Source organism: Triturus cristatus, chromosome 8 (genome assembly GCF_964204655.1).
Source record: "Triturus cristatus chromosome 8, aTriCri1.1, whole genome shotgun sequence".
Taxonomy (NCBI): domain Eukaryota; kingdom Metazoa; phylum Chordata; class Amphibia; order Caudata; family Salamandridae; genus Triturus; species Triturus cristatus.
The window spans coordinates 1,468,947,814-1,468,974,783 of NC_140591.1; the positions used below are offsets into that span (position 1 = coordinate 1,468,947,814).

Genomic DNA, 26,970 nt, shown 5'->3' on the forward strand with positions numbered 1-26,970 from the left:
GAAAAGCACACAATTACTTTTTAAAAGGTATTCGGTATTTACCACCAACCTGTAGTTGGTGGTAAATAACGAATCCTTAAAACAAAAATGCACTCGCTTGAGTGCTCCCTACATAGGATTTAAGGATTCGGTAATCTACCGATTCGGTGTTTTACCGATTCCTTAAAATAACGAATCTGTAAATTACCGAATCCTTAAATCCAGCCTCCTATATCTCAATTGCCTAAATACCGGTCGGTAACAGGAAATTTACCGATTTTCGGCCGTTACCGACCGGTATTTAGGTACCTACATATGGCTCTAAGAGGCAAGTCAGTAGTCCAGTTAAACAGGGTCTAGATTAATATTATAGATGAAACACAATTACAGATCATTACATTAAATATAAGAGGTGCTTGTACGGCGCACATCTTGAATTCAAGTATTTAAAAGTGTGCTCATGTATGATAATGAAGAAAAAGAGAATCTGTGAAATAAAATAGTTGCCTAGGATCACACAATTTGGACAAGCAAGAAATCTGGTATCGATTCCAGATTACCTGGTTTTACATTTTGAAATCCAGCCAAATATGGGTATCTTTGTCTCTCTCTCCTGTTTACATAAAAGGGAAATCTGACAAAGTGGTTTCACACTCTAGAAACAAGTGATATGTAATAAATAGTGGCTATAAGTGTCCAAATTTCAAATATAAACACACCGTCCGATCTTCCCAGAAAGCAAATTAGTAGTCCATACAATATGATTGTAGTCAATGATTCTTTTTATTATTTTATTCAAGTTTCATAAAAAACACTTCACGCTATAAAAGGGCACTGTTTTGACTTTCATTCTTGGCTCATGATGAAACAAAATGGCACACAGATAGCAGATCCAACTCAAGGTCCCCCGACCCAATTGCCAAGTCAAGAATGTCTTTATGTGAGGGGTATTGCATCCCAAACACCCCCCAAATACCTCCCCCTGAAGCTACTTCCTAGCAAATAGGTGAATTCCAGTGGTGAGGGATGAAGTTTGACCCAAGGCACAGTGAACACACCAGCTCTCATATGTCCTTGTATTTACTTCCACTGCCTGCCACATAGTAGCCACTTTTTAATGTAGAAGAAATGCCAAGGGACTTCTCAGACTGGAATAAACAAAATTTTTCCAGTAGGAAAACTGATGCTTACTTAGTACAAAACATGGCCAAATAAGCAACAGGTCACGAGATGGAGCTAGATTTGAGCTTGTTGAGTTGGCCACAAAACTATGATGTTGCAACACATGGAGGACCCACTATGTTTCTGGATCACTCATTCCCGGGTTGATGGTGCATGTGGAAGACAATAGCTGTCCATGTGTGGATAGATGGAAAACCCATCTGTCGAAGGCGCACATAATATGGAGCCAGGAATTTAGTGAAGCCTCAGTGAGCAGCCTTCAGACCAAACAGCTGGACTACAAACTTGTAATGGCTTTTCCTAATAAAAACGGGATGTACCTGAAGGCAGGACCTAATGGTGATATGCAGATATGCATCCAGAGATTTAACGGAGTCGCCCTTAGAGATCAAGAGAACTCTTATTTGGTGTACCCACCTTAAAATACTGCATGATCACAAACCAAAGGTCTTATTTCAACACCTGGACCAGGTGAAATCCTCTTGTAACTCGATTGAAAACATTTCAGAATATTTATTACACTTTAATACAATATCACTATATGGTCATTTCAGAGTGCTATGTTTTCTTTTTGACAAGGTCTGTGTGACAGCAGGATTGGAATTGGTTAAAGTCCAGTAGGACTTCATTGAAACTTCTGTCCAATTGTCTTCATTTGCACCCTTCGCCTGTAGGGGAACAGATAATGGCTACAGTGAATTGAGTGCTTTTAGAGGAATTTCCTGAAGTGCCCATAGCTCAGTTATACCCTTCAGCTTAGGCATATGGCATTCTACAGCCCGAGGCACTGAATCCGAGCATCTAAATCCTTGTCTCATATTCTTGAAGGCTCATTGGCAGATGCTTTGTTAGATAGGGTTATGATCAAAGTATCAGGTACTACTGAGTAAAGCATCTCTTTTTTCAGTTGTGAGGGTAATTGAGAGAGTTACATCCTCACTAGGTTTCTCCATTCTCTGCTCTTAAGGTCGTCGATGAGTTGGTAAATTGTGCTTCTGTGACAGGAGAGTCTGTGAAAAGGCTGAACAACCCTTCACTGGAGCTTCGGATTGCTTCTGCCTCAAAAATGTATCTATTGCCTGCCAAGTAGTTTAAAACTTTAGCCAGGTCCTCCTTTTAAAAATACTTTACCTTGGCATCATCCAAAGGATTTTAAGATATAAGAGAGGGTGAAAAGGGTGGGATAGATTGCTTCTTATGTGATCATGTCTTGCTCTGCCTTGCCTGAGGGTTTCCTTCATCATGGAGTGGTATAACTTTCCTGTCTAGTGATGGGAGGTGTCAGTGACTTGACCTTTGGATGCTCCCTTCACTGTGTTAACCAGGGGTTCTGCTGAATCGGAAGCTGGCAGCTCTCCCGATGAGGAACCACATGTGTTATTTTTGTGACACGCTTCCCTATTTCTGCAAAAGTATGTTTCGGCACTGGCTAGCGACATCACAAGAGCAATACTTCCAGGGGTGTAATTTTTGTTTTATTTCACTTACTCCAAAAGGACCACCATGCCATAGAGGGATTCCTTATGCTAATAAAATTGTGTTTCATTTGTGAGTGCTACCCTTCCAGCCTGGCACCCATCATCACTCCAAGCTTCTAAGCTCTAGGCTGCTGAACCCTGGTGGTCCTTAGCACCAAACTAGGTAGCCGAGCTGGTTTATAGATGAGTCAGTCACAAGCCAGTGTTGGATCATGGGACTGTGACTCTATTTATGGGTCTTCCAAGATGTAAACAGGGAGCATCTAGTAGACAAACGGGCGACCTTTAGGATTCTGATGGTAAAAATGTGTCCGTCTGGGCAGGATTACGTCATTCGTCAAGGGCAGGGCGAGGAAACAGCCCATGAAAGTAATTAGATTATTCTGCAATGTTTCAATCTTTGAAAATTGGATGATTCTTCTTCTTTGGAGATCTGTTTTTAAAAGCAGTTCGTTAACAAAGAAATACCAAGACATCTTGATGCAATACTGCGAATAACAGGAGGTAAAAGGATGGGAGAAACATCATTAGCAATGAATGCCTGTGAAGCTATGGAAAGTGTGCGGCTGTCCCCATTACTCGTGATGACCAACACAGGCACGGGAAAGAGATTAGAATAATGATTGATAGCGATGCACTTAGTAAAATTGCAGCAAAGTGCAGTGGTCAAAATAAGTTTTTAAAAAAACTAAAATCCAATAAACATTAGTTGATGAGACACTAATAAAATGTAAAAAGCCTAAAGCTTACATATTAACAAAACACATTGAGAATATAAATGTAACTGCACCTCTTTCATTGAGTTAGGGAACAAGAGGAGAATAGACAGGAAACAAATTAGGGTGGGCCAGCTGTGCACTAATGCTTCTGGCTTACCTCATTGGTAATTTAACAAAAATAGCCTGAAATGATGTATGAGCCCGGATCTCAGTAACAACTTAGCAGTAGCAATGTTCTTTGCATAGCTATGTTCCTAGGTTAGTGAAGTGACTTACAATGGGTCACTCTAAACAGGCTCGCATTCTAAAAGCATAAGGTGGCAAATCAGTGTAAAGTATTTTGTGTGCTAGAATTACACTAGAGCAGTTCACGTGCCCATTCTCCAATCACAGTCTTTTTCGTGCTTTTATTTCCAAAAAAATTGAAATCATAGTTCCGTCATCCCTTTTTAAAACCATGGTTCTATCAAAATCTCTCCTAAATTTCTCTGTGATGTATAAACAACATATGCGAACGTCCAATAAAATGCATCAGACAGTACACCTCTCTCATATTCATGAGACAGTACACCTCTCTCACACACTGCACATTTAAACCAATTAGATGAATAGCATCTTGTCCATTCAACCGTCCAATACAATGGCACAAAATTGGGCATAACTCATAAATCCTACCGAAACAGTCCAGAAAATTCAGCAGTGTGCAAACCAAAAATCCCAGGTTGATTTTAAGCATCTATACTGAAGCACCAGCCACACCCACGAAACTTACAATGCATCCATCACAAGCAAAATATCGAATATCCTCACACTGCCTGCTACTTCCCACAACTCACAAACACCAGCAAATTCAGACTGTGGAACCCTGAGTGTCAAGGTAGAGAATGAAATGAAATTAAGGATTTGTAAAGCGCTACACAGACCAGAGGGTATCTAGGCGCTGGATAGACACGCAGGCAGTGCGGTCGAATAGTAAGGTAAGTTTAGAACCCAAGCACTGAGAGGTCACACCAAGCGCATAACGTGCACAGTCTATGTATGTATGTAGGACGTAAGTTTAAGTACTCCGCTACATCTAAAGTGTCCAGAATCCAGTCTCTGATGCTCCCGCCTGACTTCATCTTGACACTGTGCACAGCATTTCATTCATGAGGTTTGACGGCAGAAATTGGTGCAAAAATAAGCATTTAATATTAAGAAATTGCAGAGTCTGATTTAAAGATGCAGAAATGGTTGAAGTACTTACATGTCCATTCCTATTTTGGAAACTCCTGTAAAGACACTTCTAAACTGGTTAGTGGTACCTATGCTTCCAGGATGGAAATGGGTGGTTTGCACTTCCATATTTCAGATGGAACAGGACAAGTTGTCTTTCAACATTTCCTCACGAGTTAAAAAGTAACACGTGCATCTCCCCATCTGACGTGTCCATTGTATTGTATGGTTACTTCTCCTGAGGCTTGAGCCGGGAGACAACTCTGCACATTGCGTACTTTGCACAATCAAATTATTTACTGCACCTTAATGCGAATTGCTTTTAAAACTTTTTAATTATACCTCTTTGTTGTTCATTGAATCTGTGCTGCTAACTCGTTTTAAAAAACGAACATACGCCTGGGGACCGCACTAATCTTTGCGGGCCGCCATTTTGGGGGTATTGCTTAACTGACTTGTCATTCTCCCTGACTCTATTTAGACAGGCTGGCACGAGCGAGCCAAAGGCAAGCCCGTCTGCACCCGTCCCCGCTCGGGCTGAACATGACTGGTAAGTGTACTGGTTATTTGTGTCTCACTTTCAATACAAGGCCTTCATCCTTTTAGTTGCCTGTCCCAACTGCAACATGACTTTGCCTAATCTATACCAGACCATCAAGTCCATTAATAACAAAAGGACAGTTACAGCTGAGCATGAAAACCTGGTGCTAAAATGCATACTGCTAAATGCCAGATCCTTGGTGAAGCACAGTACTGAGTGTGCGACACTGATAGAGGGAGGGGATCCAAAGGGAGGGGATCCAAAGATGGCATTCATTACAGAAGCATGGACAGACGAAGCCTCAGGCCCAGATCTAGTGAAAGCCACTGCACCTGGGTTTTTATGCCATACTCTAAATAGGCCAATCAGGAAAGGGGGGATTAGCAGTAATTTACCACAATTCGATCAAGGCAGTCTTTCACTCAGTCTCTAATTCAGCCTGTGAGGCATTGTCTTTTAACCTTAGCCGATCCCATCAGCACACCTTTAAAGGCATCCTATTATATAGACCGCCGTGATCTAGGAGCCCGTTCATAACATCAATTGGAAACTTGCTGGAAGACGGGCTCTACACTGACTCCTATATCATTATGGGAGATTTCAACTACTATCCGGAGGCACTTACGGAACCAGATACAGCGACCCTCATTGATATGATGAATAGCGCCGACCTCAGGCAGCGCGTAATAGGCCCTACCCATGAGGCAGGGCACACCCTGGATGGTATCTTCTCTAACCACCCATACCTCTCCTTCACTGGTTTGCTGCCTCTCGTTTGGACAGACCATGTTGCTGTACCATTTGAGTTGTTGCTTATCGACCAACGCGCTGTTGGAGAACGCCCTAAGAGGCAGATGGAAATTGGAGCCAGGAACAAAATTGAGGGCACAGTCTTAGAAGAAATGCTCACCACAACGGCTGGCCGAATGTCATCAGGAGTGGAGGAGGCTACCACCAAATACACCAACTGGGTGGAGTTAGCCTGTAATAAACTAGCCCCAGTAAAAATTCTGTTTCCAAAAATATCACAACCCTCCGCCCCATGGTACATGGAGGAACTTAGTAATCAAAAACGTATATGCAAACGACTTGAGTGGAACTGAAGGAAAGATTACAAAGAAACTGAGAAAAAGTGATACAAACACAGCCTCCTGACTAAACAACTCCTATTCAATGCAAAACAAAAGTTCTACGTAAATCGAATTGACTTAGCAAAACATTCAGCTAAAGAGATTTTTAAAACGGTATCTAGCTTGGCGTCCCCGTGCCCAGCTAAAATTCAGATGAGCCAGGAATCATGCGAATATATTGCCAGGTTCTTTCTGAAAAAAGTGGAGATCATCTTCTCGGCATTTAACTGCCCAAGTGCAGCAGGGATGGTCATCTTAATGGAGGAACACAAGCCAATTGCTGGTCCCCTCCTACCTTTGACAAGTTTGCTCCGTTATCCACAAGTGATACTCAAAGGCTCCTCATGGCAGCAAGATCAGGCTCTCCCTACGATCCCTGTTCAGTCTCTGTGGTCAAACTGGCCCCGGGACCAGTTGCCCTGTCACTTACCTCCCTTTTTAATGCAAAATTTGAAACAGGGCACTTCCCTAAACTCTGGAAGGTTGCCTCGATACTGCCACTATTAAAGAAGCCCAGCCTGGATCCTAAGGATCCCAACAATTTTCGCCCAATTTTGCTTCTTCTCTGCCCAGCAAAACTGGTTGAGAAAACAATGAATGTGCAACTCAGTGCCTTTCCACGTGAAACTCAAGCACTGGATCCCATCCAATATGGCTTCAGAGAAGGACAGAGTACATAAAAGCCACAGAAGAGATTAGAGAAGCCCTGGATCGGGGAGGCAAGGCCACCCTAATCATGCTGGATCTGTTCGCGGCCTTTGATACGGTCCATCATGACCTGTTGATGGGTCGTTTGAAGGCATGTGGGAACCAGGCTAAAGCGTGGGAGCATTTGAAGTCCTTTTAAACTGACAGATTACAAATTGTGTCTCATGGGGAATACTATTCCAAACCTTTTTCTCTGCCATGTGGAGTTCCGCAGGGGTCATCTCTGAGCCCTAAACTTTTTAATGTGTATGTTTCGTCATTGGCCCCCCTCATCAGCTCCTTTGGCTTGGCCCCACCTCGTATACAGATGACAAACAAATTGTGGTGTCTCTGCTACCAGGACAGGAAGTGGGAATAGGCAAACGGTTCCAGTCGGGAGGTGGATGTCGCAAAACTGCCTGAAGCTCAATTCAGGCAAAACGGAGGTCATCCTATTTGGAAACTAAGCCAATTTCTGGACCTCAAACTGGTGGCCGGACACTATGGGCACTCTTCCTACTCCCACCAGAAAAGTTAAAAACTCAGGAGTAATAGTGGACGATGGGCTTAATTTTGGTGACCAAGTAACGCAGTGGCATCGGCCACCGGGTACGCTCTCAGAACGATCAAGAAAATACTGCCGTTTCTGCCGCCTGAAAGCCGGCGAACAGTGGTTACAGCACTTGTCCTTTCAAGGCTGGATTACTGTAACAGTCTCTACCTAAACATTCAAGATCGTTTTCTGAATAAACTCCAAATGTTGCAAAATGCGGCCTCTAGACTGCTTACTGGCACTTCCAAAATTGCATCAATTTACAGGGAGATCAAAAGACTGCACTGGTTACCTGTTAGGAATGAGGTGCATTTTAAATCCCTCTGCACCGTTTACAAGGCCCTTCAGGAACAGGACCTGACCATCTGAAACAACAGTTTCAATGGTATATAACCAAAAAACTCTTTGCTCGCTTGGACCACCTGCTAAAAAAGCAACGTGGAGTGGGAGAAGCTTTGTTGCATGCGCTGCAAAGGCCTGGAACGACCTCCCTTTCCACTTGAGGAAGGCCACCGATCTTTTGGCATTCAGGGAGGGATTAAAAACCTGACTCTTTGACAGGTAAACTTGTCCACAACGTTCATTGCTCAAAGGACAGTAACTAGTGCCAGGACACCCTTTGGTAACCGCTGCGCTTTAGAAATATCTATAACATAACATATGTGGAAATTATACCTGGTGTGAAAATGCATCACACATGTTACAATTTTACAAGCCCTATAATGAGGACACGTTTAGTTTCAAACCATGATGGATAATTCGTCCATTTGTCCCATTCTATTTCCTGTTATGTGATACAGCATCCATTGTTACAATTAAGTAGTATTCTGTGACTTGCATGTATGAATTGCAATATTAAACCCAAAAATGCTCAGAGCCGGCTCTAGGGCGGTGCGATCGGTGCCACTGCACCGGGCGCTGACTTGGGGTGGGGGCGCCCTGTGTGCAAGCATATTTTCATTTTAAAAGCAACTTCTGCCTCGTTCTTTGCTTTCAGCACTTTCAGCACTTTCAGCAATCAATAAAGACGTCAAGATCACTCCAGTGATTAATGTTCCTGCTGGAGAGAAATAGGAGGTTTGTCTAGTAGAAGTCTTAACTCACTGTAAGCTAGTGCAGTGGGTTAACATGCCTGTTGCAAAGAACGTGTACCATGCAGATCACAGAGTGCATATAATGTAAATTAAGTGAGCTCGTTTACGATCACAAAAGGGATTAAGGTAACACTTTGGCCATATTTTATGTAACTTGGTGTTATTTGTTTTTTAACTTCTGCAGCGTGTGACTATAAGCCACCGCCCCCCACCAGGACCCATGTTGTGAGGTTACTCAATACTTCACGTAAGTCTCCTTCTTTTACCAATGCTTTTAGTCTGCCACATTCACCGGGATCACGAGCCCTACCATCACTCGTGATTCGGTTGTAGTCATGTTCACTGTGTATTTTTTATTAGTAACCTACTGGTAATGTACGTGTAGTCGTGCAGTAATTTCAGCACCCCTTCTTAAATTTATATTCTGGTTACACACAAGCAAAGACCCTGGCATGCAGTCAAAGCACCGGAATAGCACGACACGATAGTACTAATCATGCATATATATCACTGTCACTGACACAGCACTATAGTTTAATAACAATAAAACCAGGTGCTGTATTCTGAAGAGCACTAAACAGTGGCATGAGTTTGGTCACTTATGAATACTGCTAACGCACTTAGGCTATCATGTACTATGTGCCATGTGACTTGTTCTATCTATCTATATCTCTCTTTATTTCCACAGATTTCAGAAATCCGGAAGGCTCAACAACAACTGAGTCCATTCGGTTTGTTTCCCACCACAGGTTAGGGTGTGCCTTAGCGTGCGAATACCGCCGTGGTGCGCTGGTCCTGATGAATGCTTCGCTAAGAGCGATTTGAAGCAGAAACATGTTGACCAATTTTCCTTTTCAGGATGTATCTGGTCAACGAGGAGCATACCTGGCTGGTGGACGCTCCGCTGCGCACTCTGCATAGCCCGGGGGTCCGGAGGCGCTGTGAACTTCTTCTCTGCCGCCAAAGTCCTTGCTGGACGCCGCGTTGGGGACTACAGCCCCCAGAATCCCTAGCGGCACTTCCGCCTTCCGCTTCCCTGCGCGCCCGGAGGCGCTTAAAGCTGTGAGGCTCCCTCGGTGGAGCGGGGGCACAACGAGGAGCATACCTGGCTGGTGGACGCTCCGCTGCGCACTCTGCATAGCCCGGGGGTCCGGAGGCGCTGTGAACTTCTTCTCTGCCGCCAAAGTCCTTGCTGGACGCCGCGTTGGGGACTACAGCCCCCAGAATCCCTAGCGGCACTTCCGCCTTCCGCTTCCCTGCGCGCCCGGAGGCGCTTAAAGCTGTGAGGATCCCTCCGCGTCGCGGGACGCGCGCGGGCGGCGCCGGGCTAAGCCCGGGCAAAGGGCGGGCCCTCTGTGGCCCTCAGAGGCCTGAGGAGACTGGACTGGGCCAGGTTTCTGTGCATCTTGGCGAATGGTGTTGATTGCGCATTGACTATTGTAGCCACTTGATATGTCCGTATGTTTTTATTCTGACTGTCCTGTTTGTGAGTGCGTAGGCAGACACTAGGGTATTTGGGTTGAAGCTTAACCTATAACTGAACGAAATGGTTAAATCAAAAACTGACAAAGCGATGGTGGCTCCGGCTACCCTAGATAATTTTCTGGTCAGGAAAGTAACACAGATTAATAATGATAGACGTGTATCTTTGGGGAAAGGCACCGTGATTGAAGATACACTATCAGAAGATGTTTCTCTAAGCCAGCCCCCAGACCTTGAGATCAACCCGAGTGGTGTCATCTCTACGGCCCTCCCAGTTCTTATTCCTGTAGAGGTGGAGGTCCATTCTGATTCCCGGGTGTCGTTAAGTTCTGATGCTGATGTGCTAAATGAGACCCAACCTGAGATTAGGCATACGAGATCATGTAGAACACGGTCTCAAAGGGAGAACGGGAAACATAATAATTGCAAGCCAAAAAAGAAGGTCGGTAAGCCAAATACCGGTACTGTTATACCAAACCCTTTTGTATTCACGGCCACCAATGGTGCTGGTAATGGAGTTAATCTAAACTCGGATATGATTGCCTCACTTATAAAAAACTTAGAAGCTTCTTTTACCGTTAAAATGGAGGAGCTTATCAAACCATTAACCACTAAGATTGATGATTTAGCTAAGGAAGTGATAAGGCTGGGTGATCTGTTATTGTCTCGAGAGATTGCTCAGCCCAGTGGAATTGAATACTCTGGTGGGAAAAGGAAAGATACTGCTGTACTTAATGATATACAGAATAAGGGGAGGGGAGAATCTGCTGATACAGTTATCCCAGGTCCTGTAACTTCTACCCAGTCGGATATTCCTGTGGAATCTGTTTTGCAGCAACAATTATCCAGAACTCCCCACAGCAATAGAGCTTCTAGTTTGGCGAGGCACAATGGTCATCTTAATCTACCACCAGATTGTGCTCCATTTGTGGTAGTACTGACCAATGTGCCCTCTTGTGGCACCCACCCTGCTTCTCCCCATGATGAATCTTATATCTCTCTGAAAAATAAGACAGTATCCTGGCTTAACAAAAATTGCGGTTTTCCGGTCTCTTATTTTGACCAGATACTGACAGTAAGGCGTGTAAACTGGGTGGGGCCGTCCAAAAAGTCTGGTACGGGGGACTGTATAGTCGTAAATTTTAAACACCCCCAGCATGTAGCAACCGTACTTTTGAGAGCCTCTGCACTGGTTTATAACACAAATAGTATCTGTGTACGCCCCTTGGGTTATTTTTATGCACATTTGTGCAAACCACGATTGCAACAGAATCTAACCAGGCGGGGACGTGAACCTTTTACTCCTGTGCAAGAGACCCATCTTCTACATAATATTACTAACTTCTGTGGTGTAGGTGGACCCATTGGTGTGTCTAATAGGAGTGTTAGTGCTGGACACTATCAATATGGGCCGAATCTTCACACACAGAATAGGTTTGAAGTGTTATCTGGTCTTGAGCTGTGCGATTGACGGGGGGCACCTGTAGCTCAGGACATCGGGGCTTCAGGTGAACCTACTAATCCAGATAATTTGGTAGGTAAATTGCCAGGATGTCTTGCTGTCTCTTGGAACATTGCGGGTCTTGCTGCCAAAATGTCTGATGAAAACTGGGTGATCTATATTAAACAATTTTCGATTATTTGTTTACAAGAGACCTGGGAATTGGGCTGTGACCTCTTCTTAGAAGGGTATAGGGCCTTCTTTGTGCCAGCCTTGCCATCTGTGCGGGGTAGGCCCAAGGGGGGTCTTGTAATTTTTGTATCTATATTAATTCCCTGTGAAGTACAAAGAATTGTAGCACAGCATACAGGGGTAATGGGCGTAATCCTGAGTGGAGGTAATGTCCGTGTCGGGCTGGTGAATTTTTACAATGCTGTTCATGATAGTGGAGGCAGGAATCATATTTATTTTTTAAATTCCTTTGTTTCAAATTTTATGGGAAATGTGGGCCATAACCTCCTGATTATGGGGGATTTTAATTTGCATCCATGTATAGATCCATTGCACAAATGTTTACCAGAAATGGTGTGTGATCGGGCAGACTGTCTACATATGGAGCACACAAAGGAGGGGGAACTGTGTAATGACTTCTTGAATGACCATGACCTCTCTCTGGCTATGTCTCTAAAAGACCCGCTATTTCGTTTTGATACCCCTACTTTTAAAGGGCATGGAAGGGGTACCTTTATAGACCATATGCTGGTCTCGCAGACGATGCAAATTTTTGTGGATCTTTTTGCCATTGTCTTTAGTGAATTTAGTGACCATAACCCTCTTATAATCGGTTTAAACTGCCCTTGGTCCAAAAAAGGTATTAAGATTATCAGGCAAGGTAGTTTGGTTACAACAGATGGTAAGAGGCGCTTAAAATGGTCTATGGTTTCTGAGGATGTCCTCTACAAGAATATCACTGCTGGATGTGCTGAGGATATCAAAGTTTGTATGAACGGGGGAGGTGAACCCAAGTTGGTTCTAGAAGCTTACCAAAACATTACGGAAAAGGTATCAGCATTTCTATCGGTCCCATATAAACCCCAACCTAACTTAGGCCCGAGATGGTTCAGTCATGACTGTACCCTAGCTGCCCGTAATTTGAGGGTAGCCTTGGCAGCAACCCCGAGGATCAGGGAGGCCGTAAAACTCTGTAGAAAGGAATATAAGGCTATTATTGCTGCCCGTAAAGAGTCTTTGAGGAAAGAGGCCTGGGAGGAATTGCTTGATCCCTCTACTTTGAATAACAGCACTAAATTCTGGGGTCTGATAAAGAAACCTTTTTTGACTGAGGACCCGGGAGATGGACTGGTTTGTTGTATAACGAAGGAGGAATGGGAGAGTCATTTTAAAAGTTTATATTATTCAGAGGTAGATGGAACTATGGCTGCTGTCCCCTCTGATAGGGACAGTACTGCCATCATGTTTGATATAAATGAGGTCTTGGTCGCTATAATGGGTCTTACTGCTAATAAAGCCCCCGGCCCTGATGGAATACCACCTGATCTTTACAAATCCGATCCAGACTTCTGGGCTCCCATTCTGACTGCTGTCTTCAATGCAGCAGCCATATGGGGCTGTCCAGGGACTTGGGGTCTCTCAACAATAGTCCCTGTCTTTAAGAAAGGAGACAGGGGAAGTGCTCTGTGTTATCGTCCAATCTCGTTAATCGATTCGATGGTGAAGATTATGGGGAGAGTTATACTTCAACGCCTAACAAGCTGGACGAACGAAAATAACATTTTGTCAACCTCTCAATATGGTTTCTGTGAAGGGCGTTCAACTACAACTCAATGTCTTAACTTGTTTCTTATATTGAATAAATATACTGTTGTGCATAAAGGAACAATTCACCTTGCCTTCATGGATCTGTCCTCTGCCTTCGACTGTGTTAACAGGGGGAGGCTGTGGCAGACCATGAAGGAAAAAGGTATTGATAGGGGGATTGTGGAGTTCCTTGCGGACCTGCACAATGACACAAGAGCTAATGTGAGGTTTTCATCGACCGGGGAAACTACAGGAAGTTTTAGTATCAATAAAGGAGTACGTCAGGGGTGTATTTTGGCCCCTTTTCTTTTTAATTTCTACATAAATGACCTAGAGGCTGTTTTACAAGAGGTAAAATCAGACTGCCCTAGAGCTGGTCCGAGGGGTATTCCTCTACTTTTATATGCTGACGATGCGGTCTTAATTTCCAGAACAGAAGTTGGTCTCCAGGCACTATTGAATGTTTTTAACAACTTCATGTCTGATAGGGACCTTAAGGTCAACAACTCAAAATCCTATATCATGCATGTTGGCCGGCAACCAAAAAAGAAGTTCAATTTTAAATTGAATGATGTTTTGATCCCTACCACCCAAACATTCACCTATTTAGGTATCTTATTTGATACCAAACTTAATTGGGCTCCACACCTGGCCAAGAAAAAGGGGGAAATGACTAGAGTCAATGCCTCCATCTTCAATACTGCCTCTAAATTGGGGAATAAACCAAATGTGGCTATGATGAAATTATACAATTCTAAATCCATAGCCACTGCAGTATATGGTAGTGAGTTATGGGGCTACATAAATGGCGAACAATTACAGCACGCCTGTTATGTGTCCCAGGCAGTACCTCGAATTTACTTGCACACGAAGAACTTGGTTGCCAGTATTTATCCGACATTGTCGGATTAAAACCTCTGTTATGCTGGGTAAAACTATGGTTAAATGATGAAATTCCTTTAACACATTTGATAGTGGAAGATCTTATATCACTTGATCATGCCATGTGTGTACCTTGGCTTAAATACCTGAAGTCCCAATTTTTGAAACTTGGCTGCCTGAATCTGTTTGTTAAACCGAGGGATATAGTTAAGGGCGATGTAGCAGCAATTAAGAAAGTTTTCTCTATGAAATGTATTGCCCTAAGAGATGAAGTTGAGCTCTTAAAACCTAATGTTAGAAAGTATATTATGCTGAGTACTTGCGACTCTATGGAAAAGTACCTAACATGCCACTTTACCTCACATGAGAAATTTTTGCTGACCCGATTCAGGTTTAACATTTTCCATCTTCTCTTATTTAGACCCACGTCAGATATTTTTAAGAAACCTGCAGCTCCCTGTGGCTGCGACGGGAAGTCTCCACAGGATATGCTGCATTTTATGTTTTTATGTACATTTTATGAATATCCCCGTAGGCGATACCTTGTTACCCTTTTAAAGAAATTAAATTTTAAACAAATCAGACCTGCCTTTATGTATTTACAGCTGCTGCACTCGGATAGTGTCCTCCAGGTGTTAGAATTTTTAAAATTGACACTAAGATTTAGAAAATGTTTAGATGAGTAAATGTAACTTCCCCTGAACTATCACTAGTACATTGCACTAATGCACTTTTTTTCCTGTACTGTTTTGCCTTTGCACTCTTTTATGGAATTTACGTATTGTATGTTTTTGTGATTGATTTTGTAATTAATGTGGTGTTTTTAATATGAACTGTTTATTGATGTGTACTTTTATGGATTGAAAAATATCCGAAATAAAGTCATTATCTATCTATCTATCTATCTGGTCAATTTAACCAGTTCTTAAAACATCCGACGCACTTGTTTTTATCCGTGCCTAGTTTTTCCACCATTAAAATTTTGGGGAATAAAACAAAGGCATTTTTAATCACTTTTCTCACTCACATATTGCACTCACGTTATATACCAAAAAACCTGCTCCGCTGTAACCAGGCGTTGTAGCACACCGGAGAGGCACTCTGCCTCTCTGGTGGGAACCCGATGATGAAGCATGTCACCAACTAGGTTGGTGAGCGAGGGTTCTCTTATTAAAACAAGAGTGATTTCTTTTGCCGGCTCCTCTTTTGTTGGTTGCACTCTTTTGTTGTTGAATTTATAAAGTAAATAGGTCAATGGGTTACTGCTTGTGTCCCAGGGATCCTTTTGTTACCTCCAGTTTATAAGTTAACATCCTAATGTAGCATAGTAAGCTATCAACTGTCATCTAAGCGCTGCATGCAAACTGCAAGATATGAATTAGAGCTATATGTCTTTTTGCCCAGTCTTTCATTATCCTAAACTTGAAAAAAGGGTTCATTTGGGTCGAAATCAATTTTTATTATTAAAGAGAACCCCTAACAATGATGTTTTAAATTCTGAATTTATGCTTTTCCAGACCAAGAACTCTTAAAATACAATGCCAGCAGTAGAGATGACATGTGACTCCTATACCTTGTCGGCCCATGTCTTATGTAACATTCCTGTACACTAATTTACACACGTATGATTGTCTCTGTGCCAATGTGTGTGTGATTTAAAGTGTTGTGATACCTTACACTGGTATAAGTGGTGCTGTAAAACTAAATCTGTCTGAGAGAGAGTGGTTATAGAAACTTGAGGAGCACTGTTAAATGGTGGTAGCGAGGGAATCCGTGGTAGATGTGGTCATCAGGGGCGCCAACAAACATTGTCGCACAGGGTACCACCGGTGCTAAACCCGGCCCTGAAAATGCTATTCTAGAGTTTGTCATGTGATGTGTGGTCACTGCTAGCGATATTAATAATTTTGGAGGGAATAGACGTATATTCCTAATAACCTACAGAGCAACCAAGTTCCAGTTTGTCATACAGGATGACTCTGATCTTTGCAGCTGTGTAAAGAGCAGTAGTACAATGTTACCAGAGCTTGGTTGGGTTACTGCTCAGCTGAAGGACACTTTTTGGCAGATTTAGAGTTTGGCAGATGCGTTCCTCCATCACAAATGGGACAGATACCCTGTGTGCATTATTTACTAATCCCTTGCAGTAAACCAGTTCACATTATAAGCAGTAAGCTACTGCACAAAGAAATCACGAAAAGCTTAGCACTGGGGCCTGCACAGTCCCTGAATGGAGGGAAAGAGAGGAGCATAGAGACAAAGATCAAAAGGAAGAGAAACAATTAAACTGTTTTCTAATACCACCATCCCCTCTCCTGTGAGGAAGCTTCCCAGTCCAATCTATTGAGAAACCTTCAAGTGATGATCCAAAACACATTTTGACATCACCATTTTCAAGCTATGCTGAGCCGCAGGAAAGATACTGAGGAAGCCCACAGCAGAGTCCATCTGGGACAAAGCGAAACGTCTACGTTTATACGCTACTCCCACACAATAAGGGTTAATAAAGGCATCTCAAAACCTGTATTTCCTAATACACACCAAGGTTCACTTCCTGTTCTGCACATCAGTATTGATGTCAGGAAAGGGTACAAGGCCTTTCTCCCCCAAACACACTATATTTTTAGCTGCCGCTTTCTATATCTTCAGAACTGAACACCAGTTCTTCATTGTTTAACATTTTTTATGATTTCATCAGCTTGATCTGTGCGTGCAGCCCGTGCCACGGTCTACCCTTCAGCCACGTAAATTAGAATCCATCATTGAATTTCCAGAGTAAAACATCACTCCCGAGTCGGACGCACTGCCATTTAACTGCTCAATTGCAATGACGATACAACTGCTTAATCCATTTTGTCACTTTTCATTTTATTTTTCCAATATTCAAAGTTCATTCTATTCTTCTCTGTCACAAGAAAGCCTTGCTATGTAATCACATTTCTGATGCTGCAGCTTTGTCCATCCAGACCTTTATTCTGAAGCAGGAAATGTACATATTTCATCCTCAGAAGTGCTAAATACCCAAAGTATTTCGGACCTCTTTGTTTGCCCTTCATCAGGGGTTCACTACAAAAAATTAAGCACCAACGTTAGACCTCACAGTAGAGTATGCAGTACACATTTTAGATTACTCTAATCATGTTTAAAAATTCCTACTATGATTAACGTACTCTCTCTAAAACAACACAAGGTTTTTTACATATCTCTTCCCCCTTCATTATTCTACAACTCTATGATTATAGTAAAGATACACAAACTGACTTTTCTCTACCATCACTCTTACTTTTAAACCATTGTTCCCATAAACAAAATTTCCCTTAAACTCTACCGTACCTGCTATACATGACCATGCTCTCCTTCCAGAAGCCATTTTAAACTCGTTTCCGTTTCCACCCTTTTTTTAAATAAAATCTCTGGGTGTAGCCCTTCTCCTTCTGGATAACCAATGTTGAATACCTTCGGTTGCCTCATTCCTACATTTCCCACAATCCACTAAATGTGAGTACTTGACTCTAGGTTCTTGTTGCTTAACCCTCCGTTGTTTCTTAACCCTCCTTTTTGCCTGCTTATACAGAATCGAGTCTCCCGTACCTCCTATACGTGTCTTACCATCCTATTTCACCAACCCATAACCTTTGTTTTCACGTGATGTGACCCCACCTCCACTGAGTGACCCTTTGTGTATACTCCATCCACCTCATTCCTATCATCTCCACTTCCTCCGATCCTATGACTCCAAACCATGCTGCTTAAACCATCATTAATCACCCTGTTCTGCAACATAAAGCCCCTTTCAAAACGTAATCAGCTGACTCGATTACACCACCCTCCCTTACGACGTTACTGACGTTAACCAAGGTTTATCATTAAACATTTTCAAAACTCCAAATTTTAAAACTAGGAGATATCTGTGAATTCATTACAGGCTATTCTCATACTGTGTTTACACCGGAGTTAAGACACGTATAGGAGGTACGGGAGACTCGATTAGGATGGTAAGACACATGTAAGAGGTACGGGAGACTCGATTCTGAATGAAGAGTGAAGGTAGAGAAAAGTCCGTTTGTGTATCTTTACTATATAATCATAGAGTTGTAGAATAATGAAAGGGGAGGAGATATGTAAAAAACCCCGTGTTGTTTTGGAGGGAGTACGTTAATCATAGTAGGAATTTTTAATCATGATTCGAGTAATCTAAAATGTGTACTACATGTTATACTGTGAGGTCTAACGTTGGTGCTTAATTTTTTGTAGTGAACCCCTGATGAAGTGGAGCTGAAAGGAATGAGGTGGATGGAGTATACACAAAGGGTCACTCAGTGGAGGTGGGGTCACATCAAGTGAAAACAAAGGCTATGGGTTGGTGAAATAGGTTGGTAAGACACGTATAGGAGGTACGGGAGACTCGATTCTTTATAAGCAGGCAAAAAGGAGGGTTAAGAAACAACTGAGTGTTAAGCAACAAGAACCTAGAGTCAAGTACTCAAATTTAGTGGATTGTGGGAAATGTAGGAATGAGGCAATCGAAGGTATACAGCATTGGTTATCCAGAAGGGGAGGGGCTACACGCAGAGATTTTATAAAAAAAGGGGTGAAAACAAAAACAAGTTTAAAATGGCTTCTGGAAGGAGAACATGGTCATGTATAGCAAGTACGGTAGAGTTTAAGGGAACCTTTGTTTATGGGAACGACGGTTTAAAAGTAAGAGTGATGGTAGAGAAAAGTCTGTTTGTGTATATTTACTATAATCATACAGTTGTAGAATAATGAAGGGGGGAGGAGATATGTAAAAAGTCCCGTGTTGTATTAGAGGGAGTACGTTAATCATAGTAGGAATTTTTAAACATGATCCGAGTAATCTAAAATGTGTACTACATGTTATATTGTGAGGTCTAACGTTGGTGCTTAATTTCTTGTAGTGAACCCCTGATGAAGGGCAAAAAAAGAGGCCCGAAATGCATTGGGTATTTAGCACTACTGAGGATGAAATATGTACATTTCCTGCTTCAGAATAAAGGTTCGGATGGACAAACCTGCAACATCAGAAATGTGATTACATAGCAAGGCTTTCTTGTGACAGAGAAGAATGGAATGAACTTTGAATATTGAAAAAATAAAATGAAAAGTGACTAAATGGATTAAGCAGTTGTATCGTCATTGCAATTGAGCAGTTAAATGGCAGTGCGTCCGACTCGGGAGAGAAGTTTTACTCTGGAAATTCAATGATGGATTCTTATTTACGTGGCTGAAGGGCAGACCGCGGCACGGGCTGCACGCACAGATCAAGCTGATGAAATGATATAAAATGTTAAACAATGAAGAACTAGTGTGCGCTTTCACTTCTGATGTGTTATGTACTTTTGTCTGCCCACCGACAAGTTGCAACCAAGGAAAAAATGAGAAAAAGGATGAAGTTGGATGGTCAGACGAGAGTCTTGGCTTCCTCACATGGAGAAGTCTTTTCTAACTGCTTCTGAGTAGTCAAAGGACGAATCTTGGGTTTTAACTCTGGTGTAAACACAGTATGAGAATAGCGTGTAATGAATTCACAGATATCTCCTAGTTTTAAAATTTGGAGTTTTGAAAATGTTTAATGATAAACCTTGATTAACGTCAGTAACATCGTAAGGGAGGGCGGTGTAATCGAGTCAGCTGATTACGTTTTGAAAGGGGATTTATTTTGCAGAACAGGGTGATTAATGATGGTTTAAACAGCATGGTTTGGAGTCATGGGATCGGAGGAAGTGGAGCTGAAAGGAATGAGGTGGATGGAGTATACACAAAGGGTCACTCAGTGGAGGTGGGGTCACATCAAGTGAAAACAAAGGCTATGGGTTGGTGAAATAGGATGGTAAGACACGTATAGGAGGTACAGGAGACTCGATTCTGTATAAGCAGGCAAAAAGGAGGGTTAAGAAACAACTGAGGGTTAAGCAACAAGAACCTAGATTCAAGTACTCAAATTTAGTGGATTGTGGGAAATGTAGGAATGAGGCAATCGAAGGTATACAGCATTGGTTATCCAGAAGGGGAGGGGCCACAACCAGAGATTTTATTTAAAAAACGGTGAAAACGGAAACGAGTTTAAAATGGCTTCTGGAAGGAGAACATGGTCATGTATAGCAGGTACGGTAGAGTTTAAGGGAACCTTTGTTTATGGGAACGACGGTTTAAAAGTAAGAGTGATGGTAGAGAAAAGTCTGTTTGTGTATATTTACTATAATCATACAGTTGTAGTATAAGGAGGAGTGGGGAGATATGTAAAAAGTCCCGTGTTGTATTAGAGGGAGTACGTTAATCATAGTAGGAATTTTTAAACATGATCCGAGTAATCTAAAATATGTACTACATGTTATATTGTGAGGTCTAACGTTGGTCCTTAATTTTTTGAAGTGACCCCTGATGAAGAGCAAAAAAAGAGACACGAAATGCATTGGGTATTTAGCACTACTGAGGATGAAATATGTACATTTCCTGCTTCAGAATAAAGGTCCGGATGGACAAAGCTGCAGCATCAGAAATGTGATTACATAGAAAGGCTTTCTTGTGACAGAGAAGAATGGAATGAACTTTGAATATTGGAAAAATAAAATGAAAAGTGACAAAATGGATTAAGCAGTTGTATCGTCATTGCAATTGAGCAGTTAAATGGCAGTGCGTCCGACTCGGGAGTGAAGTTTTACTCCGGAAATCCAATGATGCTTTTTATATTTTATCATGTCAGTCTGCTGGCTGGAGTGTCACCATAACAGTGCCACTCTCCATATAATTCTATCCTTTGTTCCGGTAGAGAAGCCAGGACACAACCACAACCTCATGCCCAGAGTCCCCTACCAAATCCAGCAATCCAATATTTTGGACCCTTCATTAGAAAAAAGACTGATTGCACCATCATAGGAATCACTAGAATCTGTACAAGAGGCGCTCGAGGCAGATTATCCAGCCGTTCAATCTTGGAGTCCAGCAGCAACATCCCATCCATCGCATTGCCTTTGGGAGACCATCAGGTTCTGTATTTTGGAATCATCCTCGCCTAAATGAGTCTCTCAGCAACTGCAGTTTCTTTGTTGCTTTCCCATGGTCTCACTCCACAGCCTGCACTTTGCCAGTGAGACCCTCCAGGTTAAACTCCACTGGAGTCTCAAAGGCTGATGTCTTGTTGGCAATGCCAGGATACTGTGCCGCTAATGCCCTCATGTGAGTCTTCTACCGAGGTATAAGTCCAGCTTCATCAGTCGGCTCATTAAATACCTCTTCTACTCCTTTCTAGACATTCCTGGTCTATGCGCTGTGGTTCAGCGTTCAGAGACGCGGTGTCTGTGGCTTTTCTCCACCCTGATGTACAACACAGCCGGGTGGAGAAATGCTAAGTGCGTATGACTGTTTGGCCGGCCAATAACAGCCGCCTAAAAAGTCAGGCGCACTTAGCAGTGTCCACAACTCCTCCTCCTGAAGTTCATTAGGGTGGCCTGGCCCCACCCCAACACTTGGCTACCCAGCAGAGGCAATGTTGAAAAAGAAAATGATAATAACATTATTTTATTATCATTTTCTTTTTCACTGTTGCTTCTACTGGGTAGCAGCAGTGGGGCGACACTCCTCTGCCATAGCAGAGGAGCCGCACCTGGACACTTCCTGTATTACAGATAGGGCACACTTTCCATGTTTGCGCCATTGCACACCTTAAAGTAGGTACGCCAAGTGCAAATATGGAAAGTGCGCCCTTTCAGGAAGAGTGCACTGCCCTTGGGGCAGCGGCGAGCTCATGGGGCAGCGCATTTAAGAGAAATACGGAGCAGCTGTTTTAAAGTTGCTCTGTGTTTCTCTGTGCAGGTGGCAATCCGCCTGCACTTTTAAAAGAGATTAGAGATCTCCTTGCAGGCAGGTGCAGCGAGTGACTGTACCCCCCCTGCAAGGGGTTGTCTGTGGGGTTCATGGGACCCCATTTCATCCTTTTAGAAGGCTGCATTTTGAAGGCCACCCTTTTGTGGTACACTGACAGTGTGCCTTCTAAAGGCATGTTTGCCTCTGCCTCCACGTCAGTTATACAGCACAGGGGAAGCAGAAAAGTAATTCCCTCATTTGCATGGGGCCATGCCCCCATGCAAATGAGGGATCGCCTTCTAATGATAGAGCTATTGCTATATGTGCGCCACTGCTATCTGCAATACAAGAGAGGCTGCACAAGCATTTGCGGCCCCTTGTACAATACCAAAGTGCCCCACAGGGCAAAAAGGGGGTGTAAACGCCTATTGAGCCCCGGGGCACTTGTGTAATAGGGCCCCTGGACTCCGGGGTGGTCTCAGGAAACATGAATCATAAAACTTGTTAAAGGGGCATCTCTGCTGTGCACAACCATCTGCCATGTTCAGAGGGAGCTGGGCACCTGAGGGAGTTGGGCAATGTGCCTATCAGCAGGCTAGGGCCTACGGCCAACTCACTCTGTGCAGGGCCAAAGGCCATGGTCATCTTGCATTGTCCATCCTTCGAGGGTTGAGCACCGGCACGGCCATAGGCCAAGCTGTGAGGCCAACCCTCGCTGAGCTAAGCTGAAGATCGAGTGCAGCAGGAGCTTGATCATCTGTGGAGTCGCTATTATAGATGCTGGATGGAGTAAAGCATAACAATAAAAGAAATTCACAGAAAAAAAGTATTTAAGGTATAAGTATGGCTGCAAAATGAAAGCGAAAAAAAGAAATACCCACTTGCAGGTAGCTCCATAAACCATAGAGCAAACGTTTGCCATGCAGATATGTTAGGACATCCTTGGTAGCCAACTACCCCTCCTGTTCCCTCCAGTAAGTGCCACACAGAGGGATTGCTAGGAGGTGTTCAGAAGCCATGCCCCCTTTCTCCACCACTCTGCAAACACGGCTTGTGGTGCACTACTGTTTGGGGTTGAAGTTCACTTTAATCCTGAGGGACCTTGGGGGCCAAGAAGCCCTCCTGGTACCTCCTATAAGTCCTACAGAGCAGGATTCCTAAAAGCTAATTGGAGGCCCAGTCCCCTTTCTCTACCACTCTGCAAATGCGATTACTAGTTAAAAAAGCATCGAAAATTCGATGAAAAAAACAAGGGTTACAGGTACGTTATAGTTAGGAATTCGCATTTAAAAAAACCTTACCAATTCACTGAAAAAACCAAGGTTACAGGGACGTTACAGTTAGGGTCAGATTTCCCTCGTACAAAGCCAGTGAAATTCGGCAGCCATACTTACTTGAGCTAACTATAACTTACACCTCAGCAATGCACTGCCTATGACCTCACATTTTACATCACTCATGACATGGTCAGTGACATCACTGATGAGATCACTGATGTCATCTCAAATGACATCACTGATGACAGGCATCCACAGAATCACTCACACACCTACTGACACCCCCATACAACCTCTTGTATGCCCACTCACACACCCACACAACAACTGACATACCCATTCACAGACCTATACCAGTAATCACACACCCACTCACTCCTCCATAGAGCCACTCACACGCCCACTCACTCACTCATACAACCACTCACACAAACATTCACTCACACATACAGCTACTCATACAACCAGTTACTCACCTATACAGCCAGCCTCATAACCACACACTCACCCATACAGCTACTCACACACCCACTTATTTACCTAGAGAGTCACACGCCCACTTACTCACCTATTCAGCCTCTCAAAACAGCCACTCAATCACCCATAGAAGCTTTGATACACTCCCTCAACCACTTACATAACCATTCACACATCCAGACAAGCACTCACACATTCCTGTACTCACCCATACAACCATTCACATAGACACTCACTGTCCAATACAGTCACTCATACACAAAGTCAATCAACAAAACACCTACTCAAACAGCCACTCACTCGCCCATAGAGCCACTTACATACCCAGTCACTTACTCATATAGTCATTCAGCCTGCCACTCACTCACCCTTACAATCACTATACACCCACTTACACACTGATAGAGTCACTTACACCATCACTCACCCACCAATACATCCACTGACACACATACTCACTCACCAGTACAGGCACTCACACAGCATCTCACTCACCCACACAGCTACTTACATAACCACGTATACAGGCACTCAGACACCCATACGCAAAAGGATACATACAGTTACACAGCCACTCATATCATATATATTAAAAGTCAAATCACTGAATAGTAGTACATCCAGTATATTACTTTAAGTTATTCAGTACCTTAGTATATATGTTTAACTATCATAAACTCTTACGAACTACTTACACTCACTGGATGGTGTCATCAGTGATGTCATGTGAAATGTAATCAGTGATGTCACTGGCCATGTCATGAGTGATGTAATATGTGAGATCAGAAGCAGTGCATTGCAGGGGTATAAGTTATAGTTAGCTCAGGTTACTATAACTGCTGAATTACCCGGGTTTTGTACGAGTGAAATCTGACCCTAACTATAACATCCCTGTAACCTTTGTTTTTTTCAGTGAATTTCTACGTTTTTTAAAATTCTATTTGCCAACTATAACGTCCCTGTAACCTTTGTTTTTTTCAGTAAATATATACATATACATATATACATATACGTAGAGAGAGAGAAGAGGGGCAGGAAATGTGAGCTAAAACCTGAGAATCATGAGCATATATTTCCATCCTTACCTCCTGCAGCAAAGGCAAACTAGAAATTTAAAAATTACTTTTTCCTTGCAAAGAATGTTTCTTTTAAGTGGGGTGCCTTTCAGAACATAAGTAATTATATTTGCAATTTTAATGATGCAGACTTACTTTCTGGGTCTTGACCTTATTGAGTCCACCTCATTTCCCAGAATATAGTACTTCCTTGCCTCATGCAGCAAAGGGAAGCACTCTGGGGAGTCTTGAATGATTGCATCCATTTCCACTTTTTCCAGGAAGTAAGTCGGGTCAAGGAGAGGAAGGCGCACATGCTCCAAGATGTCACTGAGAACCTTCTTCCTAGTCTTTGCATCGTGCTTTACCCATCGCATCGCTGCCTCATAGACCACCTCTTCCTTCATAACCACCAGCTCCTCGTTGGACAGATATGCAATCAACTCGGCTTGGCTTAAATCCAGGAATTCCTCATGACAAGATACTTCTGAAAATCCCTCTAGCATAAACTTCTTGCTTTTTTCTGACAGCGAGGTGATTGAAAAGGAGTCGGCAAACTTCAAGATGCCCACACAATTGCAAGGGTGAAGCTGGTCTTCAAGGAATCTGATGCAGGCGTCTCGAAGTCTGGGGATCTGAAGAAGATCAGAGGCTTCCATAACACTTTCAACATTGTCTTCTTGTATCACCAGGCTTCCGCCATACATGTAGTCAAGGAGGAGGCTCATCGCAGAGGCTGCAATCTTCTGGATGCTGACCACGTCTTGGTGACCTTCCTTCAAGTTACTGCTGAACATTGCTCGGAAATATGCACTGTTCGCTGACAAGGCCGCTCGGTGACAGGGGAACTCCTGCCCTCCGACTGAGAGCACCACGTCAGTCAGAATACCGCTTTGCCTGTATGCATTTAAAGTCTGCAAGATCTCCTCTGCGTGGCACGATCCGTTGCAAAGCTTCAAGCACATCTTCTCTTCTTTCTCCTCTTGGGATGTGTTTTCAAGGCCATTTGTTCTGTAGGTGGATCGCTCTTCACCCATTGAGCGATCCATTCTGGAAAAGAAGAACACAGAAGGATGTCAAACAACTAAAGAGATCCAATACATGTATTTAATTTTCGAATGTCCTATTTTCACCAGAAGGAATTCACCACTATCCAAAAATAGACAGGATAGATAGATAGATAGATAGATAGATAGATAGATAGATAGATAGATAGATAGATAGATAGATAGATAGATAGATAGATAGATAGATAGATAGATAGATAGATAGATAGATAGATAGATAGATAGATAGATAGATAGATAGATAGATAGATAGATAGATAGATAGATAGATAGATAGATAGATAGATAGAGATACCATGTAGATGCTGGAGTGCATGCATATCCTCCTTTTTTTCTATTTTACACAGTTTTACAATGTCTGACTGCATGCATAAATCTGAAACCCTTTTAACATGAGTGATGAGAAATCCACTGTAGTAAATCACATTCAAGGGGGTGGGAAAGTGGGCCAAGAGTGGTTTGCCTTGGGAGTTTGGTAACACTCAAAAACTTGTACATTTGTGGTAATTCCCAAACTCTGCTCTGACCCCCTTCCACTCTGTAAATGGGGCAGCGACTTCCTCTCCATTGTAAGGGAATGGGTCACCCCATATTTGATACGGGGAGGAGCTTTGTTGAGGGGGGAAATGCACATCTGTACAAGAGGCTCCATTCCCTCTGTGCGGAATTCTACACTACAGAGAACCGGTGGGTGAGGGGGGCTGGAAGCAAGGGTTGAGGAATTCAGAGCTATAAAATGCTTTTTAAAGTTAGTGTTTATCTTGTGGCCTTTTATGTGAGTTCATCGACCCTGATCAAGTGTCAGCAATGTCTTCCGACAAATTGCTGCTTATTTAACCTAGACATTGGTGTTTACTTTTTTCTTTCACTGAATTGAAAGTAAGTACATTTTGTAATGTGAAGAAATTGGTAATCTTTCTGGGGTGCAGGAAGTGCCAACTATTTTCTAACACAACAAAACTGAAGTGCCTGGAAATTAGCTTGACAAAAATGTCAGCATCAAGGAAGGAGAAAGGAGGCACATCGTTTCAGTAATTCCGATGTGATGGAAATAAAGGTTTTAATATGA

General features: G+C 42.9%; 1 protein-coding gene across 3 annotated transcripts in view; it reads right to left on the reverse strand.

Annotated features, from left to right (window-relative positions):
- The window catches only part of KLHL35 (kelch like family member 35), a 145,666-nt gene that overhangs the window by 63,647 nt on the left and 55,049 nt on the right, over positions 1 to 26,970 (reverse strand). For all 3 annotated transcript variants that reach the window (XM_085623286.1, XM_085623287.1, XM_085623288.1), the window contains exon 2: positions 24,991 to 25,884. In XM_085623286.1, the coding sequence (XP_085479412.1) occupies positions 24,991 to 25,883 (893 nt within the window). In that variant the 5' untranslated portion in view covers position 25,884. The remainder of the gene's footprint in view (positions 1 to 24,990; positions 25,885 to 26,970) is intronic.